Genomic DNA, 15790 nt, shown 5'->3' on the forward strand with positions numbered 1-15790 from the left:
TGATTCTACTTTTATTTATGGATAACACCTATGAAACAAGCAGTTAATCACAAGCAAACATGTTAAAGTGTGATTTATATTGATAACTAAATTAGTAACAGCGAGTTGCAAAGCTACAAGAACAATTATAGAAAAATATTACATGAAGCATATAGCGTCGTACAAAGAAGTTATTTCAAATTAAATTGGTTGTATTTAAAAATGTGAATTCTCAAAATTAAAAGAAATTAATTTATCGAAGTCAAACTTGACATTATACAATAACAGAATATTGATAAATCTGCCCCCGGGTACAATCTAACTATTTCTATGCATTGCTCCTACTTGTATTCCATCAAGACAATTTTCCAATGTTGTTCTCGTCGTAAATAATGCACAAATATTTTGATTGTCAAGTAAAAATATTTTGACAAGGTTATTTTTCAAACCCATATTGTGAGCTGCGAATTGAGACATAAAAGGAGCAACTGCATTAATTGAACTTTGAGTTCTCAGATAAGCAAACTGTTTGTTCAAATCAGAGTATCAAAAGACGTGCAATTTATTTTTATACTGAAGATGCGTTGGTAAATGTATTACCACATTCTAATTTTAACCACACTCTGCATTGGATGTGGGATACTTTTACGTAAGTGAAACCTTTAATTCGGACAATATGTAATAATGAGAATTGCATTCCTGAATTTGGTACACTATTTAGGTTGAGAAAATTAGAAGAAAGTCAAGACCCATAGGCCATTAAATGTTCCTTATCCCCGTTGGAGGAGCAGATTCATTGGGGGCGATTTTAACACCCAAGAACGGGTGGGTTGGGGGCGGGTGGGAGTTGAAAATAGTTGTTTTTTGGGTCGCAACTGCAAAATTTTCGGACTTTGCTTCCCAGTGGGAAGCCTGTACTTTTATGTGCCCAAGTTAAACCCGGAAACAAAGCCGAGTTGCGGTCGCGACCCAAAAAAAAAATATTTTCAACTCCCACCCGCCCCCAACCCACCCGTTCTTGGGTGTTAAAATCATCCCCTATTGTCTCCCCATTATATACACTGTGGGAGTCTGATAATAGTTAACAGCAAGAACATCAACTTGCATTTATATAGCGCCTTTAACATAGTAAAACGACCCAAGGCACTTCACGGGAGGTTTATCAGACATTATTTGACATCGAGCCACATAAGGAATTATTGGACAGATAGGTTTTAAGAAGCGACTTAAAAGGAGGTAGCGAGGCGGAGAGATTTAGGCAGGAAATTTCAGAGCTTAGGGCCTAGGTAGCTGAGGCATAATTAAATGTTCCTTATCCCTGTAAGGAGTTTCAGGGACTCCCCATTACAGGTGCTGCTTGGGTCTGGTAATAATGAAATGTTTCTTATCCCTGTATGAAGAGCAGTTTCAGCAACTCCCCACTACAGGCACTGCCAAAGACTGATAATTAAATGATCCTATATCTGTAAGGAGACCAATTTCAATGAGTCAATGTTACAGCCTGTTAAGAGGAAAGGATAGAGTTTCTCGGTGAATGTATCAATGAAAGTGAACAGATGGGACATGTCTTCAGCATTGTACAGTGACACCTGTCCTGCCTCATAGTCCAGGTAAACTCCCAATTTCTGGGGTTTGGTTCTCAGGGGGAGGGCGGTACGAGGGGTGGTCAGAGTGGTGTACTCCTCCCCCAACCGCCACAAGACCCAGACCCCGGCCTTAGGTTCTGGTGTGAAATCCTTCTTCCTCGGCACGGACCCTCTTGCCACTCCCACGCCCCAGGTAGTGTTCTTCCCCACCTCCACTTCCCAGTGATGTCTCCCTGATGTGAATCCCTGACACGCCAGGATGCTGTGCCAATGCATGAATCTCTCTGGTTTGTCCGGGGCCTGCTGCTTGCTCTCACCAAATCTCACGCGGGTCCGGTTGTCAGACAGGGTGAGTCTGGGATGTGCCGTATTTGGATCCAGGGTCAGCGGAGCTGGAACTGAAGGAAGAAAAACGTTAGAATACTCGTGAAGTAAACTGTTTGATGCACTGATTCTCTGCAGGTTTAATGTTCTCTCTGCAGACATGGGTAGGGAACAGAATCGGGCTCGATGGCTGCAGATAACGCATGAACATTGCTGATCTTCAAATACAAGAGTGATTCCCTTTTATCATTTAACGACTCCTGCCCTCCACAGACTTTTGCATTTTGTTCTTTCCCTGGATCTGTACTTGCTTAAAAGCTGTTCGCGCCGGCGTCTTCCCAGTTCCGATGAAAGGTCATCCACCTGAACGGGGGTAATTTTAACCTCTCTCGTTGGGAGGGAAACCCATGGGATCGGGTGGAAGACTGGTGTTACACCTCGCCCAGTATTACTTTCCACTGACTTCAATGGAGTATAAAAATGGGCGGGGTGTAAAACCAGCATTTTCCCCAATCCCATCAGTTTCCCGACAGGCTGGTTAGGTTTAAAGTTACTTGGAACATAGAAAATAGGAGCAGGAGTAGACCATTCGGCCCTTCAGGGCTGCTCCGCCATTCAAAATGATCACGGCAGATCGTCTAACTCAGTACCCTGTTCCCGCTTTTTCCTCCCAAATACCCTTGATCCCTTTAGCATTAAGAAATATATCTATCTCCTTCTTGAATACATCTAATGACTTGGCCTCCACTGCCTCCTGTGGTAGAGAATTCCACAGGTTCACCACCCTCTGAGTGAAGAAATTTCTCCTCATCTTGGTTCTAAATGGCATACCCCGTATCCTGAGACTGTGACCCCTGGTTCTGGACTCCCCAGCCAACAGGAACATCCTCCCTGCATCTAGTCTGTCTAGTCTAGTCCTCAGTCTGTCTTACCACCAAATTAACTCTGTTCCTCTCTACACAGATGCTGCCTGACCTGCTGAGTTTTTCCAGCATTTTCCATTTTTATCTGAGATTACAGGGTGATTTGATAGAGGCGTATAAATTTTGACGGTATGGGACAGACCAGATAGTGACAAACTACTTTCAGTAACTAAGGAGTACAGAATGATACCATGTAGGTATACAATTAAATTAAGAGAAACAGGCAAGTCTTTTTTACACAGGGTCTATGAGTCCCTGGGCTGTACTATCAGAGTTAGTGACTGAATCAAGAGACCATGTTAACATTTAAGAATAGGTTAGATAAGAGCTTGAAGGAAAGGGGGATAAAGGGACATGGGAAAAGAGTGGGCACTTGGGATTAGGAGTATTATTCATGCGGAGGATAAACACCAAAATGGACCGGCTGGGCAAAGCTCTGCTCCATGTTGCAACTTCTATGTAATTCTGGTACTGAATATTAATATGTTAATAAATTACCACACTTGCTTCCTGTCATCTTTCTCCATTATAAATTCCTATGTCCATATTTTGAATGCAAACTGCCTATGTAAACCTGTCACATTGGGGGTGATTTTAACCCCCAAAAACTGGTGGGTGGGAGTTGAAAATAATTGGTTTTTGGGGTCGCAACTGCAAAGTTTTCCAACTTTGCATTCCCAGTGGGAAGCCTGTACCTTCACGCGTTGACGTTAAACCCGGAAATAAAGCCGGGTTGCGATCGCGACCCAAAAAACAACTATTTTCAACTCCCACCCGCCCCCAACCCACCCGTTCTTGGGGGTTAAAATCACCCCCATTGTAATTACTCCTCGCTGCCCAGTGGAGGTGATGCACCGCCACCATTGGGGAAAGTGGGTAATTACAATAAGTGTAGATAAGTGTAAATGTAGGAGTTTATAATGGAAATTTCTGAAAGTAAGGACAGGATGTCTAACTTTGACACGAGAACTGAATGACTTTAACACACCCTGGTCAAACTCTCCCCTGCTTTTTAAAAGCTGCTTTAACTTTATATCTGTAAACACAATCAACATAAAGTTTTCTGAAATTGTGTTGCATCAGTTGGAAAAAAAAACTATTTTATGGCAAAACAAGCACATTTCAAGCGTATTTGATCACAATCCCTCGCCGCTTCCACCAAAAAGACAACTTTACCTGGGTCAATCAGTTTCACCATCCGTTTCCAAGCTGTATACTGCAGAGGCCCATTAAAATCGCCGAGACTGAGATCAGCAGGAACTTTTGCAGGCTTCTTAAATTGCATTGCAGACCTGCGCAAAGTTTGAAATGAAGAATATAAATGAGACTAAAAAATGGAGATGCCAAACGTAAAACTTGAAGCAAAAAATTACCTGCAGATAAAGCAAAATGACATTGAAACTGGGATTTCTTTTTCTCTGAAGCTTGGTAAGGGTGTTCACAGACTGTGCACTAAACTCTCAGGCAGTCAGACAGTCTGCTTAGAAGAGTGAAACGTTTACATAAGGGAAAACTTTATTAAATGTAGACAGAAACGAAAGACTTGCATTTATATAGCGCCTTTCACGACCTCAGGACGTCCCAAAGCGCTTTACAGTCAATGAAAGACTTTTGAAGTGTAGTCACTGTTGTAATAACCCAGCAGGTAATTTGCACACAGCAAGATCTCACAAACAGCAATGTGATAATGACCAGATCAGTGGTTTTAGTGATTTTTGTTGAGGGATAAATGTTGGCCAGAACACCAGGAAGAACTCACCAGGTGCCATGCAATCTGTTATGTCCACCTAGGAGGGCAGACAGGGGCTCGGTTTAACACCTCATCTGAAAGACGGCACCTCTGACATTGGAGTGCTCCCTCAGTACTGCTCTAGATTTTGCACTGAAGTCCCTAGAGTAGGACTTGAACCCGCAACCTTCTGACTCAGAGGCGAGAGTGCTACCCACTGAGCCACGGCTGACGTAGAACAGTATGAAAAGAAAAAAGTTGACACAGACAGTGTGAGTAAAAACATAGCACAGGAAAGTCAAGTAACACGCAGTCATAAGAAATAATAACAGACAGATTCATGATTAAATAGCCAAACCGACAGTAAGTTAGGAAGCACAGAGGTAGAGTTGGTTGGGGTGTAGCAGTTCATTCATATTACAAGCTGAAGAGTTGGAAGATGCAAAACAGATGAGCTATAGCGCCACCACTAGCAGGGAGGTATAATTACAATGCAACGAGCATCACTGGCAGTTCACATTATCAATGCAGGCACCCAAATTTAAACCAGAGAAAAAAAAATGTGCACAACTGTGGTCTAGCTGATCCGTTTCATTTAGTATTTATATATCTTAATCAGCCACCTCCCCCTTTAACTGGCCTCTTTCTAATCAGTCGACCTTGAGATTTCCTATTATTTCTAACAGCTCATCCCTTTTACACTAAGAATCGACCTTGTTGTTCTCATGTGCACCGTCTCCAGCACTTGCTCATGCTCCTGCCTGTGACTGCCAGAACCGAGTACAGCAGGCTAACCATTGCATTGTACATCTGCAAGCATATTGGCCATGTAGTTGACAGTGAAGAGGATAGCTGTAGACTCCGACAAAATATCAATGGGTTGGTGGAGCGGGCGGAAAAGTGGCAAATGGAGTTCAACCCGGAGAATTGTGAGGTAATGCACTTAGGGAGAGCAAACAGTAAAAGGGAGTACACAGTAAACGGGAATATATTGAGAGGGGTAGAGAAAGTGAGAGATCTTGGAGTGCATGTGCACAGGTCCCTGAAGTTGGCAGTACAGGTAGATAAGGTTGTGAAGAAGGCATACGGAATGCTCTCCATTATTAGCCGAGGTATAGAATACAAAAGCAGGGATGTAATGACGGAACTGTATAAAACGCTGGTAAGGCCGCAGCTGGACTATTGTGCGCAGTTCTGGTCACCACTTTACAGGAAGGACGTAATTGCTCTGGAGAGAGAGTGCGGAGAAGATTTACAAGAATGTTGCCAGGGCTTGAAAATTGCAGCTACGAGGAGAGATTGGATAGGCTGGGGTTGTTTTCCTTGGAGCAGAGGAGGCTGAGGGGTGACTTGATTGAGGTGTACAAAATTATGAGGGGCCCAGATAGAGTCGACAGGAAGTACCTGTTTCCCCTAGCGGAAAGTTCAAGAACTTGAGGACATAGATTTAAGCTGATTGGCGGAAGGATTAGAGGAGACATGAGGAAAAACTTTTTTACCCAGAAGGTGGTGGGTGTATGGAATTCGCTGCCCGAATTGGTGGTAGAGGCAGGGACCCTAAACTCTTTTAAAAAGTACCTGGACCTGCACTTAAAGTGCTCTAAGCTGCAAGGCTACGGACCGGGTGCTGGAAGGTGGGATTGGAATGGGCACCTGGTTGTTCTTCGAGCCGGCACGGACACGATGGGCCGAATGGCCCCCTTACGTGCTGTATCTTTTCTATGGTTCTATATTAATATAAGTGTGACTACAGACTGAGCAGGGTGCATCAGGAAATATAACTGTCATCAGAAATGTTTAAAGACCACATACCTGACAAGAATGAATTTAATGTCCTGGAAGAAAGAAAGGAGAATTTTATTACAGGGAGCTGGAGACATATTTAAACAATGAAAAACTTTCTTCAGCAATCAGTTCTATCTTACTGAGTCCTTACACTGAGATTTATCTTTCGACTTGATTAAAAATCAAAATTTTATTGGCGTCAGTTCAAATTATGGTATCTAGGGCTTTGTTTCATAGAGCACAGAATCCGTCCCTACACCGTATGCGTCATGTCAAATTTTCATGCAAGTCCCATCTGCACAGCCGGATACTATCTAATAAATTCAACGAACACGCAATTCTCATATATGATCTTTGGTTTTTTTATGCGACACTTTTTAGAACTAAACACTGTGCTGGACTAATTCATTTACTGTTATATCGACCTTTCCCTTCTTATTGGCCAGATATAAAATAATAATTACGTCTCCTTATGAGGGGTTTTGATAGTTTCTCCTAATTTGCTCTGTTTCTCCTGATAGATGGGTCAGTAAGCGGAGGATACAGGTTTAAGATAATTGGTGGAAGAATCATAGGGGAGATGGGGATTTTTTTTTTTAAAACACAGCCATGATCTGTTATGATCTGGAATTCTTGCCTCTTGCGCATCCCCGATTTTCATCGTTCCACCATTGGCGGCCGTGCCTTCAGCTGCCTCGGCCCTAAGCTCTGGAATTCCCTCCCTAAACCTCTCCGCCTCTCTCTCCACCTTTAAGATGCTCCTTAAAACCTACCTCTTTGACTAAGCTTTTGGTCACCTGTCCTAATATCTCCTTATGTGGCTCGGTGGCAAATTTTGTTTTGATAATCGCTCCTATGAAGCGCCTTGGGGACGTTTTACTACGTTAAAGGCGCTATATAAATGCAAGTTGTTGTTGTAGGAATGCACTGCCTGCAAGGGAGGTGGAAGCAGATTCAACAGTAACTTTCAAAAGGGAGTTGGATAAATACTTGAAAAGGAAAAATGCGCAGGGCCATGGGAAAAAGAGCACAGGAATGCGACTAACTGAATAGTTCTCGCAAAGAGCCGGCACAAGCACGATGGGCCGAATAGCCTCCTATTATTCTATGGCTCTACGATTCTATAATGATACTATGATCATTCTATGTTGATTCTATCTTTGATTCTAAGATTCTTTCATTCTATGATTCTTCTGCTGATTCTATCTATGATACTATGATTCTATAATTCTTTTGATCATTCTATGATGCAACGATTCTATGATTCTATGGTACTTTGTGATTCCATGATGCTACAATTCTTCCTATGATTCTAAAATTTTATCTATAATTCTACCTATCTGCTATGATTCTTTCTATGATTCAATAATACATCAGCTTGGTGAGCCACAGATTTTAGAACCTGTTTGGTTTGTAAACAGTGGCTCATTTACCATGTAGCAATAATTAAATACCTGCAGCAATTCCATCTCCCCTAGAGTCAGTCTTCTCTGCAGGTCTGTTATTATTTGTTCCATGGAGACACGTTGTTCAGCGATTTTCTTCAGATTTTCTTCCATTTGCTGTAATATGGTCTTTTCCTTTTGCTCCAGTTTAGTTTTCAGGTCCTGCTCCTCCTGATACAGAAACTGGTGCAATTGATTGAATTTGGACGCAATGTTCTTCTGCAGACTGTCGGCTTGTTCCTGTTGAAATAAACAATATCTTGCATTTATTTAGCACCTTTAATGTAATAAAACATCCCAAAGCACTTCACAGGAGCATTAGAAAACAAAATTTGACACCGAGCCACATAAGGAGATATTAGGACAAGTGACCAAAAGCTTGGTCAAAGAGATAGGTTTTTAAGGAGCGTCTTAAAAGGAGGCGAGAGAGAGGTAGAGGGGTTTAGGGAGGGAATTCCAGAGCTTAGGGCCTAGGCAGCTGAAGGCACGGCCGCCAATGGTGGAATGAAGAAAATCGGGGATGCACAAGAGGCCAGAATTGGAGGAACGCAGAGATCTCAGAGGGTTGTAGGGCTGGAGAAGGTTACAGCGATGGGGAGGGGAGAGGCCATGGAGGGATTTGAACACAAGGATGAGAATTTTATAATCGAGCTGTTTCCGGACCGGGAGCCAATTTTTGGTCAGCGAGCACAGGGGGTGATGGGTGAACGGGACTTGGTACAAGTTAGGATATGGGTAGCAGAGTTTTAGATGAGCTCAAGTTTATGGAGGGAGGTCAGTGGGAGGCCGGCCAGGAGAGCATTGGAATAGCTGAACTTATGCAAACACAGAACAGAAGCAGGTATGGTGCAATGATGTTTTTGATGAGCTATATGGTACAATTTAAAATAACTGGGAAGACTGAAAGACTGTTTTAAAAATGCACCTGCAAATCACCTTTCCCCTTCTCCTAATTATTGCACTGGATCAGATAGGAAATTATCTCATTATTAGTTAATTAGTAAATCTCAAAACAATCTTGACAGTTTCTCCGCCTCAGAAAAAAATATATACTACGAAATTCCATCTATTCTATCAGCCCTGGTCGCTTCTCGCAAGAGACTTTATAAATATAATTTCAGGTAAACTGTACACATTCCCGATTGCAATGGCCAACTGAAGTTAATTAAATCAGTAATCAAAACAGAAAGTGCTGGAAACACGTAGCAGGTCAGGCAGCATCTGTGGAGATAGAAATTAGGTTGATGATCTTTCTTCGAGTTGGCAGCGTCTCTCTCCACAGACGCTGCCTGACCTGAGTGTTTCCAGCATTTTCGGTTTCTTTCCCCGATTCCGAGCAACCGCAGTATTTTGCGTTTATTTTAGTTAAAATCGGTACTGGGGGAACGCCACTGCTAGCTGTTGGGTACATCCGGGGAGTAGTTGAACCATGCAGATCAGGTAGACCATAGGTACCGCTCCTCCTTGTTGCTTAGTGGGCCGATCCCAACCAAGGTAGAAGAAGGGGAACGGCAATTGGCTTAATTGGGACTGGAAGGTGAAAGGTCAGCCAGAATCCCCACTCCTGATCATGACTCTCCCCGGAGATTGCATATAGCCAGCAAGGGCACAATCATAGCCAGGATCCATCCATAGCAACAGGAGTAGACTACTGAGCCCCTCGAGATGTTTCGTCACTCAATTAGATTATGGCTGATCTGTACTTAAACGCCATGTCCCTTGACACCCTTACCCAACAAAAATCTATCTATCTCAGGCGACAGCGTCAATTGTCCAAGCTGAAAGATCATTGACCTCAAACGTTAACTCTGTTTCTCTCTCCACAGATGCTGAAAGTTTCCACAATTTTCTGTTTTCATTTGAGATTTCCAGCGTCCGCAATATTCTGCTTTTGTTTATAATGAAAACTGCTTTTGTAAGCAGGTCTCTCCGTGATTACAGCCTCCTGCCAATGGTGATGCTCCAGTGCCTCCACGGTGGTGAGGGGGAGGGGGAGGATTACACTCACAGCATGACAACTTTATACAGGCAGCGTCCATTGTGAATGGGGACATAGGACTGCATAAACTAAATAGTTGACCGGAGTTGCATTTTAAATAAATTAACACAGATTTATTTCAGGCCAACTAACAACCCTAAAACAAATCTCTCCACCTTCTCTACCTCAAGAAAAAAAATGCACAAATCCTCGTTAATTCCTCCAGGATTCAGAGGGGAAAATACCTAAACATCGTTCGATAAGCACGAAAGATTCCTCAAATAGCTCTCCAAGTGCTGCCAGGTCGAGATTAAATGAGATGGGGAAGCTGCTGTCACCCACCCCTAACTCATTACAAGTACCCAGTTCATACCTGGGTTAGACGAAGTAGGGAGGGAGGAGGCTCGTGTGAGTCATAAACACCGGCATTGATCAGTTGGGCCGAATGGCCTGTTTCTGTGCTGTACATTCTATGTAATTCTCCACTGCCTGTATCAGGAAATTATTACTAATTCTAAACTAGCTGAATGTTTGTTTAAAACCAAAATAGGCTGAAAGGCAAGTGATTCTGACAATAACATCGCCCCCACTACCACATTCCGAGGCATTCATGGTAGTGCTACATTTTACTGTCACGTTTCCCGTGTTGTGTCTCCCAGCTTGATATCGTCTGAGTGCGTGATTTGGACAAAGCTTACCTTCAGCTTGCTTACATCTGCTTCTTCTTCACTCTGACATTTGCAAATCTCCTCCATTTGTTTCTGAAGAGAATCCAGCGATTTTTGCAGAATTTCCTGGAACAGAGACGTTTTACAGGAAATCACCAAAGGGCTTTGAGAGACTGAATAGGGATAGTCTGTTTCCCGTGTTTGGGAAATTCACGGGCATGGGGTCATGAAAATAAAATGATTGGAAAGTGGGTGAAGAGAGAAGGTAGGAGAAATCCCATTACACAGACAGTTGAGAGAGCTTGGCACACTTTGCCACAGTGGAATGTTGAGGTATAGACCATTGCATCTTTTCAAGGAAAACTGATAGACCTGTATCTTCCTTTGCTTCAGAAATCTGTGGGAAGAGATTACGGCCTCGGGATTAGTTTTGGATTGTTCAGCGCACAAAGACCATAGGCCGAATAGCCTTCTGTGCTGCAAATATCCATAAAGAGAGACCAGTGCAATCACACTGTATGATAATATGATGTATACTAATAGCGCTGTTGTGATGAAATATTAGATTATAGAATGGTTACAGCACGGAAGGAGGGCATTCGGCCCATTGAGCCTATGCCGGCTCTTTGTAACAGCAATCCAGCTAGTCCCAGATGCTCTTTCCCCATAGCCCTGCAAACTTTTTCCCTTCAAGTATTTATCCAATTCCTTTTTGAAAGCCATGATTGAATCTGCTTCCACCACCCTTTCAGGCAGTGCATTCCAGATCATAACTACTCGCTGCAGAAAAAAAAGGTTTTTCCTCATGTCACCTTTGGTTCTTTTGCCAATCACCTTAAATCTGTGTCCTCTGGTTCTCGACCCTTCCGCCAATGGGAACAGTTTCTCTTTATTTACTTCATCTAGACCCCTCATGATTTTGAGCACCTCTATCAAATCTCCTCTCAACCTTCTCTGTTCCAGGGAGAACAGCCCCGGCTTCTCCAGGCTATCCACGTAACTGAAGTCCCTCATCTCTGGAACCATTCAAGTAAATCTTTTCTGCACCCTCTCTAAGGCCTTCACATCTTTCCGAAAGTGCGGTGCCCAGAATTGGACACAATACTCCAGTTGTGGCCGAACCAGTGTTTTATAAAGGTTCAACATAATTTCCTTGCTTTTGTACTCTATGCCTCTATTTATAAAACCCAGGATCCCGTATGCTTTTTTAACCACTTTCTCAACTTGTCCTGCCACCTTCAAAGATTTGTGCACACATACCCCCAGGTCTCACTGTTCCTGCACCCCCTTTAGAATTGTACCCTTTAGTTTATATTGCCTCTCCTCATTTTTCCTGCCAAAATGTATCACTTCACACTTCTCTGCATAAATTTCATCTGCCATGCGTCTGCCTATTCCACCAGCCTGTCTATGTCCTCTTGAAGTCTATCACTATCCTCCTCACTGTTCACAACACTTCCAAGTTTTGTGTCATCTGCAAATTTGGAAATTGTGCCCTGTACACCCAAGTCCAAGTCATTAATATATATCAAGAAAAGCAGTGGTCCCAGCACTGACCCCTGGGGAACACCACTGTGCACCTCCCTCCAGTCCGAAAAACAACCGTTCACCACTACTTTCAGTTTCCTGTCTCTTAGCCAATGCTATGTATCCTTGCTGCCACTGCCCCTTTTATTCCATGGGCTTCAATTTTGCTGACAAGCCTATTGTGTGGCACTTTATCAAACGCCTTTCCAAAGTCCATGTACACCACATCAATCGCATTGCCCTCATCAACCCTCTCTGTTACCTCATCAAAAAACTCAATCAAGTTAGCTAAACATGCTAACATCTGCTACAAAGCAGATAGCTTCCTCTTTTTGACTTACACTGGGCATGGTACGGATATCATTTCTTTTGGACATCCTGAGGTATCTCTGTAACGCCCTCCGAGATCTCCGCGCTTCTCCAATTCTGGCCTCTCGAGCATCCCTGATTGTAATCGCCCCACCATTGGCGGCCGTGCCTTCAGCTGCCTAGGCCCTAAACTGTGGAATTCCCTCCCTAAACCTCTCTCTCCTCCTTTAAGATGCTCCCTACAACCTACCTGTCCTAATATCTCCTTACGTGGCTCAGTGTCAAATTTTGTCTGATAATCGCTCCTGTCAAACACTAAGTTAAAGGCGCTACGCAAATGCAAATTCTTGTTGAGGTTGTTTTAGACACTATAAAATGCAAATTCTTTACGTTATCTTTGGCAACGCAAGCTATACAAAACCCTGGTTAGACCGCACCTGGAGTACTGTGAGCAGTTCTGGGCACCGCACCTTCGGAAGGACATATTGGCCTTGGAGGGAGTGCAGCGTAGGTTTACTAGAATGATACCCGGACTTCAAGGGTTAAGTTAGGAGGAGAGATTACACAAATTGGGGTTGTGTTCTTTGGAGTTTCGAAGGTTAACGGGTGATCTGATCGAAGTTTATAAGATATTAAGGGGAACGGATAGGGTGGATAGAGAGAAACTATTTCTGCTGGTTGGGGATTCTAGGAGTATTGTAAACAATTTTACAACACCAAGTTATAGTCCAGCAATTTTATTTTAAATTCACAAGCTTTCGGAGGCTTCCTCCTTCGTCAGGTAAATGTAGTAGGGGTAGGGGGCACAGTCTAAAAATTAGAGCCAGACCTTTCAGGAGTGAGATTAGAAAACATTTCTACACACAAAGGGTGGTAGAAGTTTGGAACTCTCTTCCGCAAACGGCAATTGATACTAGCTCAATTGCTAAATTTAAATCTGAGATAGATAGCTTTTTGGCAACTAAAGGGATATGGGCCAAAGGCAGGTATGTGGAGTTAGATCACAGATCAGCCATGATCTTATCAAATGGCGGAGCAGGCACGAGGGGCTGAATGGCCTACTCCTGTTCCTACGTTCCTAAGATTCGATAGCGAACCAAAAGCAAAATACTGGAAATCTGAAATAAAAACAGAAAATGCAGGAGAATCTCAGCAAGTGAGGCAGCCTCTGTGGAGAGAGAAACAAGGATTAAGGTTTCAGGTCCAAGAGCTGTCCTCAGGACTGGAAGATGTCAAAAAAGAGTTAAAGTTTTTTAAGCGAGTTCAGAGGCAGGAGATAAACATGCCAGCAAGGGCAGTACCTGGTAGAGCTCAGCGGCTTCCTTTATCGGACTGACTACATGGTCCTTGTGATTACGGGACATTGAACACACCACACAGATCAGCTTCTGCTCGTCCTTGCAAAACAGCTTCACCTTCTCGTCGTGCTCTTCGCAGTGCAAACCCACCCTGGGTGTCTGCCTGGGTGTCTGCTCCAGTCCCAGTTTCATGACATTCTCCACGATGTTGGACACAAAGCGATTCGGCCTAACATTCTTCTGCAGGAACTCGCTCCTACACTGCGGGCAAGAGACCTTCCCTCTCACTGGTTCCCAGAAGTGCAGGATACAGGCTCGGCAGAAGTTGTGCCCACAGTCAATGGTGACCGGGTCTTTGTAAAACTCCAAACAGATTGGACAGATCGCTTCCTGCTTCATACTTTCCAACACGTCTAACGAAGCCATTTCCACGGCAGCTTTTGGGATTCCGGCTCTTGCTTTTACTTTCGTTAAACCAGGAAGTCTCAATGGGGTGGGGTTTACTGAACGAGGGGGCAGTACTCGAGATTTTTGCTTGTTGGACAAGTTAACGCCTTCTGGTGGCTAATGGTACAAATGCAATTTTTTGTACCACTGGCTATTTTTTTCTTAGGATGTGTTTATGTGCAAAAACCCAAAGAAAACCAACACCAGTGTCAAATTAAGATTTTATCATTCTCATCCAGGATGGCCACCGGTCGCGGAAAGCCTCGAGCGCACCGGCAGACACCGCGTGCTCCCTCTCCACGGCCACCCGGGCGCGGAGAATTCCGCGGAAGAGAGGCAGACGGTCGGAGCGACCGCCCCCCCCCCCCACGGGCCACGTCTAACCTGGACCTGTGGATAGCCACCTTGGACAGGCCCGCGAAGACGTCTGCCGTCCTGCCCGCGCCCCCCCTCACCGCCTCACCGGGCGGCCAAAGATCAGGAGCACAGGCTATTGATGAGGATCATCACCACTGCTCCCATTTTTACCGGCAGCAGGTGCTGGTAATGGTTCTGCTCTTGCCATTTACAGCTAGTCCAGACCGATCTTTTAGAAACATAGAAAATAGGGGCAGGAGTAGGCCATTCGGCCCTTTTGACACTGCTCCGCCATTCAATAGGATCATGGCTGGTCCTCTATCTCAAGACAACATCCAGGCTAGGGCTCATAAATGGCAAGTAACATTCACGCCAGACAAGTGCCAGGCAATGACCATCTCCAACAAGAGAGAGTCTAACCACCTCCCCTTGACATTCAACGGCATTACCATCGCCGAATCCCCCACCATCAACATCCTAGGGGTCACCATCGACCAGAAACTTAACTGGACCAGCCATATAAATACTGTGGCTACAAGAGCAGGTCAGAGGCTGGGTATTCTGCAGTGAGTGGCTCACTTCCTGACTTCCTAAAGCCTTTCCACCATCTACAAGGCACAAGTCAGGAGTGTGATGAAATACTCTCCACTCGCCTGGATGAGTGCAGCTCCAACAACACTAAAGAAGCTCGACACCATCCAGGACAAAGCAGCCCGCTTGATTGGCACCCCATCCACCACCCTAAACATTCACTCCCTTCACCACCGGCGCACTGTGGCTGCAGTGTGTACCATCCACAGGATGCACTGCAGCAACTCGCCAAGGCTTCTTCGACAACACCTCCCAAACCCGCGACCTCTACCACCTAGAAGGACAAGAGCTGCAGGCGCATGGGAACAACACCACCTGCATGTTCCCCTCCAAGTCACGCACCATCCCGACTTGGAAATATATCGCCGTTCCTTCATCGTCGCTGGGTCAAAATCCTGGAACTCCCTACCTAACAGCACTGTGGGAGAACCTTCACCACACGGACTGCAGCGGTTCAAGAAGGCGGCTCACCACCATCTTCTCAAGGGCAATTAGGAATGGGCAATAAATGCCGGCCTTGCCAGCGACGCCCACATCCCATGAACGAATAAAAAAAATACCATATTCCCGCTCTCTCCCCATCCCCCTTGATGCCTTTTGCATCTAGAAATCTATCTAGCTCCTTCTTAAATATATTCAGTGACTTGGCCTCCACAGCCTTCTATGGTGGAGAATTCCCACCCTCTGAGTGAAGAAATTTCTCCTCATCTCAGTCCTAAATGCCCTACCCTGTATCCTGAGACTGTGACCCCTAACATGTTTCTTAACCTGTCCCATTACATCCCTCCTTGCCTTGCACCATCATCCCTTTTGTCATTTAATCACTGGTGCCCTCTACCCTATC

At 44.4% G+C, this 15790-nt stretch overlaps 1 protein-coding gene across 1 annotated transcript; it reads right to left on the reverse strand.

The window, feature by feature from the left end:
• Positions 1 to 14036, reverse strand: LOC137305226 (E3 ubiquitin-protein ligase TRIM39-like). The gene is made up of 6 exons (XM_067974070.1): positions 13555 to 14036; positions 10448 to 10543; positions 7781 to 8011; positions 6354 to 6376; positions 3989 to 4104; positions 1 to 1963 (listed from the first exon to the last, which is right to left on the reverse strand). The coding sequence occupies exons 1-6, from the start codon at positions 13975 to 13977 to the stop codon at positions 1437 to 1439; spliced, it is 1416 nt and encodes a 471-aa protein (XP_067830171.1). The 5' UTR covers positions 13978 to 14036; the 3' UTR covers positions 1 to 1436.
• Between the last annotated feature and the right edge of the window lie 1754 nt (positions 14037 to 15790).

This window comes from Heptranchias perlo, chromosome 39 (assembly GCF_035084215.1).
Source record: "Heptranchias perlo isolate sHepPer1 chromosome 39, sHepPer1.hap1, whole genome shotgun sequence".
Lineage (NCBI taxonomy): Eukaryota > Metazoa > Chordata > Chondrichthyes > Hexanchiformes > Hexanchidae > Heptranchias > Heptranchias perlo.